Source organism: Leucopleurus acutus (genome assembly GCF_964270905.1).
Source record: "Leucopleurus acutus genome assembly, chromosome: 5".
NCBI classification, from domain to species: Eukaryota; Metazoa; Chordata; class Mammalia; order Artiodactyla; family Delphinidae; genus Leucopleurus; species Leucopleurus acutus.
In genome coordinates, this window is record NC_139147.1 from 127,348,904 (window position 1) to 127,364,178 (window position 15,275).

At 37.1% G+C, this 15,275-nt stretch overlaps 1 protein-coding gene across 5 annotated transcripts in view; it reads right to left on the reverse strand.

The window, feature by feature from the left end:
* The window catches only part of PPP2R3A (protein phosphatase 2 regulatory subunit B''alpha), a 221,723-nt gene that overhangs the window by 78,015 nt on the left and 128,433 nt on the right, over positions 1–15,275 (reverse strand). For all 5 annotated transcript variants that reach the window (XM_082840028.1, XM_082840025.1, XM_082840026.1 and 2 more), the window contains 3 exons: positions 11,446–11,520; positions 4,324–4,410; positions 301–457 (listed from right to left, as the gene is read on the reverse strand). In XM_082840028.1, the coding sequence (XP_082696154.1) occupies positions 301–457; positions 4,324–4,410; positions 11,446–11,520 (319 nt within the window). The remainder of the gene's footprint in view (positions 1–300; positions 458–4,323; positions 4,411–11,445; positions 11,521–15,275) is intronic.

Below are 15,275 nucleotides of genomic sequence, written 5' to 3' on the forward strand. Positions count from 1 at the left end.
TACATAGATGTGGTTCTTATTCAGTTCATCATCAGAAAATAAGCATCACTATAAAGACTCACCCATTCATCAAAACTAAGACTCTAATTTCTTACTTACTTCCAAACCCCTTCTCCTAAATCTGGTTTCTAAATAAAAAATTAGTACCTTCACTCATTTCTACTTAAAAATTCTTGGCCCTTTCAAGAGGACTTGATTAGATACAGGATTTAAGAAATGGGAATTCCCCATAATGAATGAGCACAATTTAACTCTTGCCTTCTTCAAAATAGTAAAGTCAACATCCATAGAAACACTCACCCTGGTCATTGTATCGAGACAGATCGGCCTGGCTGACGTAGAGGTCATGATCACTATCTAGTTCCCAGAATTTACAATAAATAACATAGAAGTGTTCATAGGAGAAATAATCTGTGATTTGGTTTATATCTTCCTCTTCTTCCAAAAGTGCTAGAGTCTGAAATGGTATGAATAGAAGGATTAATTTATTTTAAAAATATGAAGACCCAGCTTTGGCCATTATATAGATCCCAGTTAAGTTTTACTCTAAACTGAATTAAAAATTTTGGTTTTGGTACCAAACCAGGAAATTTAGTAGGCAACCTCATCCTACCTTTTAATCAACTGATCAACCTATAAGCATTTACGTGCTCTGTAATATTCTTAGCAAAGACTTAGATGCTACGAAGGATTTAAAAGCAGGGAAAGGGAAGAGCTATCACCAAGGGGACTGCAGCCTATCAGAGGTCCCCAGACTAGCAAGCACAGAAAATCAGACAACAAACTTTTAATTACATGGCCATAAACTCACATTACTTTTAACTTTTCAAAGTTAAAAGACTGATCTTCTATCTATTCTATTATGAAGAGTGGGCATCCACATGCAGGGTTTGGTTTTGTAATGGCATCTAGTTTACCATAAAGGTGACTTATTTATACCACTGTGATAGTGTGGGGTAGCCTGGCATAGAAGGCATGGAGAGTAGAGCTGCAGGGCCCTGAGCTGGAAATAAGCCTGGGTCTCCCCTGACTCACTGTGTGCCCCTAGGGAAAACACCAGAAACAGTGATTTTTGAGCCCAGAATTCTTATAATAAGCCAAATTATCATATAAGTGGGCAGATAAATGAAGATGTTTTTAGAAAGAGTCAGAAAAAAGATAAACCATAAGGAAACTTAGGAAATAGAAAAAACAAAGTGAGATGACAGAAGTAAGACAAGATATATCAACAGTCACAACAAAGGTAAATGAGTTAAATCTCCCTATTAAAAGATTTTCAGATTGAGAATAAAACCCAAACCCCAAAAGCAGATCTAGGTATATGCTGTCCATTAAGAGAGAAGTCTGAAGTAAAATTTAAAAGCAAGGTTAAAACATGTACTAGCTAAATCTTAAAAAGAAAATAAAATGGAATTTTGGATTTCCAGTATTTACATTTTAGAAAATAATTTTTATCAAAGTAATACACTTGTATTATGAAATAGTCATCTTTCTTATAATGTTTTTCACCTGGAATTCCAAATTATGGTAAAAGCCACTCAATGAAAGATTTTGCAGCCAGTAAAAATTATAAAGTCTATATAGAAACAAAGGAAAATCATGACATGGTAAGTGCAAAATACAGGATATAAGATTGTACACATTAAGAACTATATTAAATTCTAAAATCCAAATATGCATATGAATGAGACTAGATGAACACATACAAGAATATTAGTTTTATTAGGGTGGTAAAATATGCTTTTTCTTCTGTTTTCCAAACTTGCTTGTAATGTTTTTTTTTATAAGATGCTCTTTAATGTGTATAAATGTACACACAGAATATGTACAATAAAACAAATATCTTGAGAAGCAGGGAGCTCTCATTTCATCTACTGGACTGTCATAAAATGAAAAAAATGAATAACTTCTGCTGTTGGTGAGTATGTAAATTTAAGTATGAACTAGTGCAGGCATTTAGTAGGGGAACTTGGCAGGATCTATCAAATTAAAAATGCACATGCCGGGCTTCCCGGGTGGTGCAGTGGTTGAGACTCCCCCTGCCGATGCAGGGGACATGGGTCGTGCCCCAGTCCAGGAAGATCCCACATGCCGTGAAGCGGCTGAGCCCGTGAGCCATGGCCGCTGAGCCTGCGTGTCCGGAGCCTGTGCTCCGCAATGGGAGAGGCCACAGCAGTGAGAGGCCCGCGTACCGCCCCCCCCAAAAAAAAAAAAAAAAAAAAAAAGCACATGCCATTTGATCCAGATTTTCCCTCTAGTACTCTATTTTAGAGAAATTCTTACTCATATACACACAAGAGGAAAGTATAAGGATGTTCACTGCATTACTGTAATAGGGAGATAATGAAAGCGAATTGAACATCTTCAGTAGAGAAGTATGTAATTACAGTACAGCCATGCCAGATTACACAATAGTTAAAGGAATGAGATAGATTTATATGAATGGAAATGAAAAAACATCAAGACATACTGTTAAGTTAAAAAAAGTTAACAGAATAATAAGTATGGTCTCACATATTAAAAATAATTCAAAAAAGCAGCCACACAGAACAAAACTATATACTCCACACATACAATATATACTCCACACACACACATATACAGAGGAATAAAACCACAGATAACATGGGTTCCCTCTGGTAAAGGGAGTGAAATGGCAGGGTGAAGAGATAGTGACCTCTGCTTATTATTCTATATATGTTTATGTTATTTGAATATTTTATGAGCATACTTTCATGTACTAAGAGGAAGACTAAGGAGAGGGGTAGGGAAGAAAATAGAGGGAAGCAGAACACTTGAGTTCTATTTCCAGTTCAACCACTTATTTTGCTGTGTGATCTTATCCAAGTCATTCAACCATATGAATTTTACCATCAGTAAAAAAAATATGGATTATAATAATGATCTAGAAATACAAAACTCTAATGTGCTTCAGGAATGTGAGGGATTATTATTTTAAAAAAATTAATTTATTTTTGGCTGCATTGGGTCTTTGTTGCTGCACGTGGGCTTTCTCTAGTTGTGGGTAGTGGGGGCTACTCTTGGTTGCAGTGTGTGAGCTTCTCTTGCTGTGGAGCACAGGCTTTAGGCATGCGGGCTTCAGTAGTTGTGGCTCATGGGGCTCTAGAGAGCAGGCTCAGTAGTTGTGGCACACAGGCTTAGTTGCTCTGTGGCATGTGGGATTCTCCCGGACCAGGGCTCAAACCCGTGTCCCCTGCATTGGCAGGCAGATTCTTAACCACTGTGCCACCAGGGAAGCCCCTATCATTCTTAAGGTGTAAGGAAGGCCTTTTTAATGGAATTCTTGCCATCTCAACCCATACCACATTACCTCTTGAGAGCCCAGGCAGACACCAGGTGTTCAGTAAATATTAATAATGACCGTGATGATGACTTTTCATTTATTAGAATAAAAAGTGTTTGCATATTTATTATGGATTGCTAATTTTGCCAAGTCTTCATTACTTTGTCCCAGATGAAGATGGGAAAAACAGAGTGTAAATAAGGTTGTATTATTTGCTTAAGCTTCATTTAGTATGATTTACTTAAAGTAAAATATTTCATTTCCTTTCAAGTGTGACCAATTCTACTTTCTTTAGGTTAATAGAAGAGCTTGAACAATCAGGCATGAAGATTGCCTCGGTTAAAGGCTCCCACTAGTGGTCAATACTTTCTCATTTGGTAAAATAAATAAAATAATTGAATGAAATGCATTCTTTCTTAAAAGGAATTTTCAGTATTTTTCTCTAGCAGGAGATGGATAAAGAGTCACTGCTAAAAGGAACAAGTTGAAATTCCTCCATTTCTTTTGCAAGGCCCTTCCCAACCTGGCCCTGTCTCACCCCTCAGGCCTCATCACTGGTCACTCTCCTTGGAGCCTGTGGCCACTTAAGACAGTTCTGCAGTTCCTGAACAGGCCACTTTCATGCTTCTGGGCCTTTGTTTATGCTGCTTCCTCTATCTGGAATCCCCTTTTCTTTTGATTTATCTTGGTAAACTCCTGATATCTCTAAGGTCAAGATCACATGCCAGTCCTACTGTGAAGCCTTCACTGCATGTTTATGATACATTTCTGTGGAATTTTTCAAGTCAGGTGTGGCTGTCTGTGCCCTTTTCTCTTTTGCTCCACAGTGCATGGCCTGATGCAAAAATTTCTTGTTATTCATCTTTGTTCCCCCAACACATTCCAGGTATCTGATAACTGCTTAACGACTGAAAGTAGTGACAGGGCTTTGCACATAATAAGCACTCAAATATTTGTTAAATGAAGTAAGATTATTATTTAAATTGCTCCTTATATATGAATTTCAATGAGAGGCATACTTGCAAAAAGTTGCTTTTTCTTATCTCTGTTGCAGTAATTTTTCCACTCCAAGATCTGTTGACTGTGTAGAATATTCTCTGAATAACCTGGTTCCAAAAGGAAAACAAAACCAAATAAAAACATTAAAGATATCTATTACTTTATCAAAGGCCATCTTATGAACATTCTTTGAACCAAGCTAAGTTTTGGCCTTTTGATTATATCAAGTGTAATTTCTAGTAAAAATTAATACTATATTAAAAAAGTCTACATCCATATAGTTTGCATCTGCCCTTATAATTCTGAGAATAAAAAAATTCTTTGCTCACAAGTCGGCATTTCCCAGGTGCCTACATGTCACTTTCATTTTTACCTCTCATATAGGGATTCAAGTAGTGCTTATTAGGCTAGATGTTTCTGGAAGGCATATGAGGTGGGAAATATGCACTGGGGTGGCTTAACAATTACTGGGTCAGAAGAATGGCTGCCAACATGGTATGATTCAAGAGGGCATATTCTGGTTATTATAGCCTTATCCATTGGAGTTTTGAAGACTTCTGAACTCTCTCTGGAAACTCAGATACATCTGGGATAGTTTATATCCCGAGTCCTTATTTAGGCATGAACAGTTTTGTTACTAACTAGTGTTTTAATAAGTTTAACAAAGGTGAAACTCTGGAGAAGACCCTGGACAAGATGGGAGAGAAGGAGGATGGGTAGCAAAGGTGTCTGAAATTGAGGATGTATGTGCTGTTGTGTAGGGGAGGACTGGAGAAGGAAGACAGGCTGCAATCCTGGAGGTAGGAGGTCACAGTGCATTCTTAACACTTTTACCTGGGGTTATTCCCACCCATTTAATTTGCACTTGACCTATTAGGGTTTTTTTCTTTTTTTTCTTTTCTTCTTCGAAAGGAAGCAAGGGTGAGAAGAGCAATTAAGCAGCTTTTTTGGTACTTCGGCTTTAGTTTTGATTATCTAATGATATGGAAATCCTGTATCCTTGGTGGTTTTTATCATAGAAGAGGTTAGATCCCCTTTTTAGGCTATTTTAGTGCAAGAAGAACAAAAAAGAGAAGACATTTGGACATCTATCCTAAGAGTAGGCCTAATGAGGAACCAAACCACTATTCTGTTTCTGGATTCCTTATCAAAGAGAGTGATTCCCAAAAATAACAGGAAAAAAGTAGCCTCAGGATGAAGGTCCAGACTTGTGCTGCCTGGCACGCCTCACCCCATCTTGCTACCAGTGCTAACTCCCCCCGACCCTTCAGCATCTAGCTCAGTTACCAACTCCATAGGAAGCCCCAGCACAGGCACTTGGGTCGAGCTGTCTTCTGTGCTCCTGATGTCACCTGAGTCTCCTTCGGTCATCCTGTGGTTATACTCTCAACACAGGTACACCTGATTGTCATCACCTCCAAATTCTAAGGAACCTGATCTCTTTTCACTTGCATCCCAGTGCCTGATATGTTGCTCTGCCTATATCATCAGGTGGTCAATAACTGCATGATAATTTAAAAAACTGAGGTATAATTAACATACATTATATTAGTTTTAGGTGTACAACATAATGATTTGATATTTGTATATATTGTGAAATAATCGCCACAATAAGTCTAGTGAACATCCGTTTCCACAGTTACAGAATTTTTCTTTCTTGTGATGAGAACTTTTAAGATTTACTTTCTTGCTAACTTTCAAATATTCAGTACAGTATTATGAACTATAGTCACCATGCTGTAAATTACATCCCCATTAATTTATTTTACAACTGGAAGTTTATACCTTTTGATTCCCTTCTCCCCACCTCCTGCCTCTGGCAGCTCACAATCTGTTCTCTGTGTTTGTGAGCTTTTTTTTTTTTTTTTAAGATTTATATCATACAGTATTTGTCTTTCTCTGACTTATTTCACTTAGCATAATGCCCTCAAGGTCCATCCATGGTGTTGCAAATGGCAGGATTTCACTCTTTTTTTATGGCTGAGCAAGATTCCATTGTATTCCACATCTTCTTTATCCATTCATCTGTGGATGAACACTTAGGTTGTTTCCATTTATTGGCTATTATAAATAATGACACAGTAACACAGGGGTGCATGTATCTTTTCAAGTTACTGTTTCCATTTCCTTTGGATAAATACCCAGAAGCAGAATTGCTGGATCATACAGTAATTCTATTTTAGTTTTTTTGAGGAACCTCCATTGGCTGCACCAATTTACATTCCCACCAAGAATGCACATGAGTTCCCTTTTTTCCACATCCTTGTTATTTCTTGTCTTTTTGATGATAGCCATTCTAACAAGTGTAAGGTGATATCTCACTTTAGTTTTGATTTGAATTTCCCTGATTAGTAATGTTGAACATCTTTTCATGTACCTGTTGGCCATCTGTATATCTTCTTTGGAAAATTGCTTGATAAATTAATGAGATTGGAAAGCTGTGTGACAAAGACTTTCATGTTATATTTGTGATAGAGACATATGGGTTGGATTCATAGCTAATTGAATAACTCTATCCAGAGTTTTGAACAGCAGATGGATACTAACCTAGGAAAGTTCTCTAATATTTTACATAAAATCAGTACTGTTGTCTATGATTTATAGATAGATTGCATATAAAATGTACAGAAAATATAAAACAGGGAACTGTATACAAAATTATTGTGAAAGATACTACTAATGTAGTTGTGTTTACTCTTGAGGAAAAAATAAGACTACAGTATGGATGTGACCATGATCTGAATGGTTATCAGGTGGAATAAGAAGTTGATTTGTTTTGTACTGCATCAGAGGGTAGAAATAGAACTGGAACTACTAGAATTACTGGATAGAAATGCCCTTACTGGTTAGAAATGCTTCAATGTAAACAAGAGTTTGCTAACATTAGCCTTATGAAGCAATGGGTTGTATGAAGTAGTGAGGTTTCTTCTCACCACAATTATTTAGGCAGAAGCTCACAGGATTCCTGTGTTAGGTGGGAGCTGGGACTAGCTGGTATCTACAACTTCTCTACTGGCCCCAGTCACAGACTCTGAGTGAGGTGCTTCAGGGCAGAGAATGTGTTTTATTCAACACTGTATTTTTAGCACTAGTTTCACAAAAGTTCCTATAAAAAAGATGGAGGATTTTGGGCCAGAAATTATATATATGAAAATAAAAATTAAGAATATCTCTTATCATAGTTCCATGTCTTCTCTCTCAAGTTAAAGTCAATTTCAATACATATTATTACACCAAACTTTTCTTTGTTGCACATTATTAGATTTTTGTCCTTATTTCTTGATTTTGAATGTAAATTTATATTAAAGTCTAAGTTTCCTGTCTATCTAAATTTTTTATATATATACCCCTCAAATATTTTATATTACTTATGGAGGTACTATATAACACTTAAAATTATAAAACTTTAATCTGTATTTATTTTTATTTTATTCTTTTCTTCATCTTTTGTTCTTTTGACAGAATTTTTAAAATTCATAAACATTTTGAATGTTAAGTAATTTCCTATTTTTAGCCTCTGCTAACCTATTTGTCTCATACTGTAATAAAATGTACCTGTATTCCATTTTTCTATAGCCTAAATCTCCTTATTCAGTGGCCCCTTACATCAGCACATTTATTGGTTTCCACACAACTGATTCAGCATTTTAGCTTATCGAGGTAGGGGCACCATCTAGTGGTGAGAGCATGTAACTGCTGGTTCTACATTAATTACAGTTGTTTTTTTCCCCCCTAAATTTTTTGGTCTACCAGTTTTAGGTTTTTAAAAAGAAATTAATCAAAAATTTAAAAATATCAAAAAAATGTAAAAATTAATAATACTAAGAATAACTGTTTACTATCAGTGAGAGAAATGAAATTTGATAATTTTTCACCAAGGAATCTAGTCAACTTGACAATTTGAATTGTAAGTCAGTCTCCTTTCTTTTTCTTTATATCTATTGAAGTGGAAACCTCTAATTCACAATTAGAGGTCACCAGGAATAGAAGTATGTGTTTGGTGGTTCTGTCAGAGTTTTTGATAAGCAGATCAAATGCAGACACAGAAATTACAGAGAGATTGCTCTTTGTAGATGACTTTAATGCACATGGAACAACTCAATGCTGGAAGCCTGGCTCTTCTATTAGGCGGTGTGTGTGTGTGTGTGTGTGTGTGTGTGTGTGTGTGTGTGTGTGTGAATGGGTTCCTGATCCACTCTAGTTACTATGGCTCTGAAAAGTATTTCTTCATGGTCTTCTGCAGAACTTGGACTTAAACAAAACTATGTAATAAAAATGATTTCTTTCTCTGTCAAGAGGAAACGTTCTCAAGGGGAAAGAGTTAAGCTATTAGTGATGAGCAGTTTCTACCAGTTTAGCCATTTTAGGAAATATCACTACCTTGTCCTCAACAATGAAAATCCTGACATTTCAGCCTGGAGTGATAGATTCAGGCCAATCAAGACACTGAATACACCACTAAGATACCATCTGAGCAAGCCACAGAAATATCTTTACTGCCAGCACCAGTATCACAAAAAAGTATTTTCAATATTATCACTAATTTTAAAACCTCACGAGTACCTCTTTCCTCAAAAGTCAGCATATGCCAGTAAGGATAAGCAGAGCCTTATTCACTGGCAATTTCTTTGCATGGTATGCAAACCTGCAAACTCAAGGGCTACAATTTGCTGGTATTTCCAATTCTCATTTTCATTCGATATCAAGAGGCTTATTTCTCACTTGCCAACTCTTCTCTGGAAATAAAGGAGAACGTGGAGTGACTCTGGGTATAATCTCTTATTTAGGTAGTGATGTCCTTTTTTGCTATATGTAAATTTGGTGTTCTGCCTTTCCATTCTAAAACAGCTGACAAAATATTTAACTAAACAAACAAATAAAAAGTCTTTTCCTGTAGCATAGGTTTTCAGTGATAAATGGAAAATAAAAGTTGCCCAAATTTTCTTCATTGTATATGTGCCACACATAAGCTAATACTTGAGTCATACACTGTGTAAGCAGTTTCTTCCAACTGTAAAGTGAAATAACTGAACAACTCTACCATGCAAACAAAATATGTTAATTGTCCTATACTGTATGCCACTGAGAGTATATATTCAATAGGGTCATATGATAAATTAATTTTGCTTTTTTTGAGATATCTGTCATTAATTCTGAGGCTGATCTTTGTAAGTTTCTTGGAAATACTGTTATCTTTGCCATGAGCAGGGTAGAGAATGACACTTCTCTAATTTGGTTACTTCTACGCCATTAGTGATCATACTTCAATAAATACCAAACTGGAAAGTGTATAGAAGGAAAACTTATCTCTTTTATAATTCTGTTCTTTAATATCTTTTCTAAGAACAAATTCCAATAAAAGGTTGCTCTGTAGACAGCATTCTCTGAATTGGTAGAAGGTTGGACTAGATTATCTTTAAGATCTTTTCTAATTCTTGAGATTCTAATATACTATTAATACGTCCTTAGTTTATAGAACAGTCAGCAATCAGAACCCAATAATTCCTACTGGAATTGAAACCAGGGTTATGTATAGAATTCTTAAGCATGAATAACTTCACTTATTCACTCAATAAATACTTACTGTGTATCTATTATGTGCCAGGCACTATTCTAGGTATTGGAGATATAGCAACATCTAAATATAGACAAAGTCCCTCCTCTCATGGAGTTTATGTTATAGAGAAGGAGATGGACAATAAACAAAAAATTTACATATCAGTGATATAGGCGCTAAGAAGGAAAATAAAGCAGAACAAAGGAACAGAAGTGTAGAGGGAGGGGACAGGGAGAAGAAGGGTGAAGAAGGCAGAGGGTGATCAGGGAAGGTCTCACTAAGAAGGGAATGTCTGAGCACACATCTGGATGAAGTGAGGGAGTGAGTCATGTGGAAATCTGTAGGAAGAGCATTCCAGGCGGAGGAAAGAGTAAGAACAAAGCACCTGAGGCAGAAGCAGGTTTGGTCTATTCCAGGAACAGAGAGAAGGCAGGCCGTTTTTGCTGAAGCAGAGTGATGAGATGGGGAAACACTGGAGGGTCTGAGCAGAGGAGTGACATGGTCTGACTTATATTTTCAAAGGATAACTCTGCTTTGTGAAGACTAGACTGTAGGGCAATGAGGGTGTAAGTAGGGAGACCAATTAGAAGGAATCCATGTGAAACACAAGGATGAGTGGCTGGGCCAGGGTGATTGTAGTGGAGGTAGTTTAGTAGAGTGTTGTGGTTAACAGGCAAAAATAACTTCTGAGATAGTCTTGGATGACAGTGACACCTTATGGTTCAAATAAAGTCTTATAAAGTTTTATGACAGAACAGAATCAATGTAAAAGCAAATAATGAAGTTCCTACAGTAGAAAAAGAATGGTAGTATTCTGTAACTCAACAGAAACCAACAAATTCATAGCCAACAAAAAGTGCCCTAAGAATGAGAGGGCCTTCCTCAGAGGAGACTGTTCTATTTACCAGAGGCAGGGATCATCTCCCCCGGTATGGCTGTGAATGTGAGGTGTGCCCTGAGGTTGGTTCAGCTGTGGAGTTCTTCCAAAGATAATCTGGAAGCTAGGGCAGAGAATGCCTGGTGTGGCTGCAGTGTGAGCTGTAGGCCTGTGTGCTCTCACTCATACTGCATGCCCTGCCTGTGACTGACCAAATGAGGCTGTGTATGAGAAACATGGAATGAGAACACCCCACAAAATAGGAGATTGTGATCATGTTATTTTAAATTCTTACATGATTTGTTTTCTGATTACACACAATCTATTTTTCATTATCATTTCAGTTCTAACTTTGAGGCACTATAGATACATCTTTTTTTGGAAAAGGATGTTGAAAATTCTTTTCAGTATTATTTGCAAATGCTAAAGATCAACTGGGTATCAATATTAATGATACAGCAAAAGGTATACCTCATAATACCAGACCGAATGAGCATATCACTTAAATTTTATATACAAGAAACCTCTTAAGCGCTGGACACATATAAGAAGGCAAATAGATAGAAATAATTAATTCAATTTTACTTCCTTCCACTTAAAATAATCATTATAGCCCATTTTGCATAAAGATCTGAAAGCCTGGATACTAGATAATGACAAAAAGGAGACTTATAGAGTTATATTAAGACAAAAAGGGACTCGGCCTACCGTGGTGATGTAGCGGGAGTGGAATTCTGGAGCATCTTTCAGGAACGTGAGGCCAGGATGTGTATCTACCACATCCTGAAAAAGAACAAAACCAAACTAAATTAACAAACATACCCAAAAAAACCCCAAGACACCTACAGAATTTTTTTCCCTCTTGTAGAATACTTGCCAGTTGAGCAAACTCGCTGTTTCAGAATACTGAACAATGTACTTAAAATTTAATTAGTACTTTATTAAATTCAAATATTTCACAAGCATACTTATGTGTGTTTTTTCACAGTATATGTCAATAAAAAGTTAAAATTTTAATTTAGCTATATTTGGTGATTTATGAATCAAATGTCTTACAGGTATATACTGTATTTCTAACATGCATGTCCGGGAAATTCATCCCACAGATCTTGGTAGGGATTGCTAAGTGAAATTTACACAGAAAGGATGATAGACACAAGCCCACTAGAACGATTCTCAAACTACAGACATGCGAAATTTTGGGGGAAAAAAATAGCCTTGTAGCCAAATAGCTTTAAATCTATGTTAAGTTCTATGAACCAGCTAATGTTCATCAAAATAACTGTGTTGACAAATTTGTTTTCCAATTTAGGATTTTATTTATTTTAAAATCTGATATTTTGTTCTCATGGAAGACTATTAGAATATTAAATCCTTGAAATACTGTTTTTATTTTCTAATTAGGTTTTAAAAGCACTTTGAATGAGCATAGAGAACCTAATGGAGATAATTACTGTTAATTTAATAACCAGAGGCAACAGCAATGCTAACATAATCTATTAATTGGCTAGTTATGAATGGACAGACATCAGTTATATCTCTTTCCTTTGTTTCTTCAGAGCAGTTAGCTATTCATACCTACCAATACAGTCTAAAACCAATGGACCTTACTATTTCTTTAAGTTTTATTTGGAAATAATTTTAGACTTACAGTAAATTGCAAAAATTTTATAGAGAGATTTCCTACATCTTTCTCCCAGCTTCCCATAATTGTAACAACTTACAAACCATAGTACAATTATCAAAACTAGGAAATGAACATTGATGTAATGCTAAACTACAGACCTTATTCAAAAATTTCCAGCTTTTCCCCTAATCTGTTTTTTCTGTTCCAGGATCCTAACTGCATTAGTTCTTGTGTCTCATTGGTCTCTCCCAATCTGTGGCAGTTCTTCAGTCTTTCTTTTTATTTCATGATTCTGACACTTTATGAGTTCTGGTTAGTTATTCTGTAGAATGTCTCTCAATGTGGCATTGTCTGGTATTTCCTCATCATTAAAGTTACACACTTTTAATGGGTATACCACAGAAGTGATGTTGTGTCCTTTTCAGTCTTACAAGGAGTATGTGATGCTGATATGTTTTACAACTTGTGTTAATTTTAGAACACACTTGGTTAAAGTGGTATCTGCTGGGTTGCCACCATAAATTTATTATTACCATTTAATAACTGATAAATATCATGGGGGAGATACTTTAAGACACTGCTAATATCCTGTTTCTCTGAAAACTTGTGCCCACAGATTTCAGCAGCCATTGACGGAAACTGACTGTGGCATTTATATAATGGTGTTTACCTTATTTATTTATTTATTAAACATCTTTATTGGAGTATAATTGCTTTACAATGGTGTGTTAGTTTCTGCTTTATAACAAAGTGAACCAGCTATACATAAACATATATCCCCATATCTCTTCCCTCTTGCAGCTTCCTCCCACCCTCCCTATCCCACCCCTCTAGGTGGTCACAAAGCACCGAGCTGATCTCCCTGTGCTATGTGGCTGCTTCCCACTAGCTATCTACTTTACATTTGGTAGTATATATAAGTCCATGCCACTCTCTCACTTCGTCCCAGCTTACCCTTCCCCCTCCCCGTGTCCTCAAGTCCATCCTCTACATCTGCATCTTTATTCCTGTCCTGCCCCTAGGTCCTTCATAACCATTTTTTTTAAGATTCCATATATATGTGTTAGCATATGGTATTTGTTTTTCTCTTTATGACTTACTTCAGCCTGTATGACAGACTCTAGGTCCATCCACCTCACTACAAATACCTCAGTGTCATTATTTTTTTATGGCTGAGTAATATTCCATTGTATATATGTGTCACATCATCTTTATCCATTCAGCTGTTGATGGACACTTAGGTTGCTTCCATGTCCTGGTTATTGTAAATAGAGCTAAAATGAACATTGTGGTACATAACTCTTTTTGAATTATGGTTTTCTCAGGGTATATGCCCAGTAGTGGGATTGCTGGGTCATAAGGTAGCTCAATTTTTAGCTTTTCAAGGAACCTCCATATTGTTCTCCATAGTGGCTGTATCAATTTACATTCCCAACAACAGTGCAAGAGGGTTCCCTTTTTTCTACACCTCTTCAGCATTTATTGTTTGTAGATTTTTTGATGAAGGCCATTCTGACTGGTGTGAGGCGATACCTCAGTGTAGGTTTTTTTTTTTTTTTTTTTTTTTTGCGGTACGCAGGCCTCTCACTGTTGTGGCCTCTCCGGTTGTGGAGCACAGGCTCCGGACGCACAGGCTCATCAGCCATGGCTCATGGGCCCAGCTGCTCCGTGGCATGTGGGATCTTCCTGGACCGGGGCATGAACCCTTGTCCCTTGCATCGGCAGGCGGACTCCCCAGGTGGACTCCCAACCACTGCGCCACCAGGGAAGCCCCTCAGTGTAGTTTTGATTTGCATTTCTCTAATGAGTGATGTTGAGCATTCTTTCATGTGTTTGTTGGCAAGCTGTATATCTTCTTTGGAGAAATGTCTATTTAGGTCTTCTGCCCATTTTTAGATTGGGTTGTTTGTTTTTTTGAAATTAAGCTGCATGAGCTGCTTGTAAATTTTAGAGATGAATCTTTTGTCAGTTTCTTCATTGGCAAATATTTTCTCCCACTCTGAGGGTTGTCTTTCGGTCTTGTTTATGGTTTCCTTTGCTGTGCAAAAGCTTTTAAGTTTCACTAGGTCCCATTTGTTTATTTTTGTTTTTATTTCCATTTCTCTAGGAGGTGGGTCAAAAAGGAACTTGCTCTGATTTATGTCATAGTGTTCCGCCTATGTTTTCCTCTAGGAGTTTTATAGTGTCTGGCCTTACATTTATGTCTTTTTTTTTTTTTTTTGCGGTACACGGTCCTCTCACTGTTGTGGCCTCTCCCGTTGTGGAGCACAGGCTCCGGACGCACAGGCTCAGCGGCCATGGCTCACGGGCCCAGCCACTCCATGGCATGTGCGATCCTCCTGGACCGGGGCACGAACCTGTGCCCCCTGCATCGGCAGGCGGACTCTCAACCACTGCACCACCAGGGAAGCCCCACATTTATGTCTTTAATCTATTTTGAGTTTATTTTTGTGTATGGTGTTAGGGAGTGTTCTAATTTCATTCTTTTACATGTGGCTGTCCAGGACCACTTACTGAAGAAGCTATCTTATCTCCATTGTATATTCTGGCCTCCTGTATCAAAAATAAGGTGACAATATGTGCGTGGGTTTGTCTCTGGGCTTTCTATCCTGTTCCATTGATCTATATTTCTGTTTTTGTGCCAGTATCATACTGTCTTGATTACTATAGCTTTGTAGTATAGTCTGAAGTCAGGGAGCCTGATACCTCCAGCTCTTTTTCTTTGTAAGGATTGCTTTGGCTATTCGGGGTCTTTTGTGTTTCCATACAAATTGTAAAATTTTTTGTTCTAGTTCTGTGAAAAATACCATTGGTAGTTTGATAGGGATTGCACTGAATCTGTAGATTGCTTTGGGTAGTACAGTCATTTTCACAATGTTGATTCTTCCAGTCCAAGAACATGGTATACCTC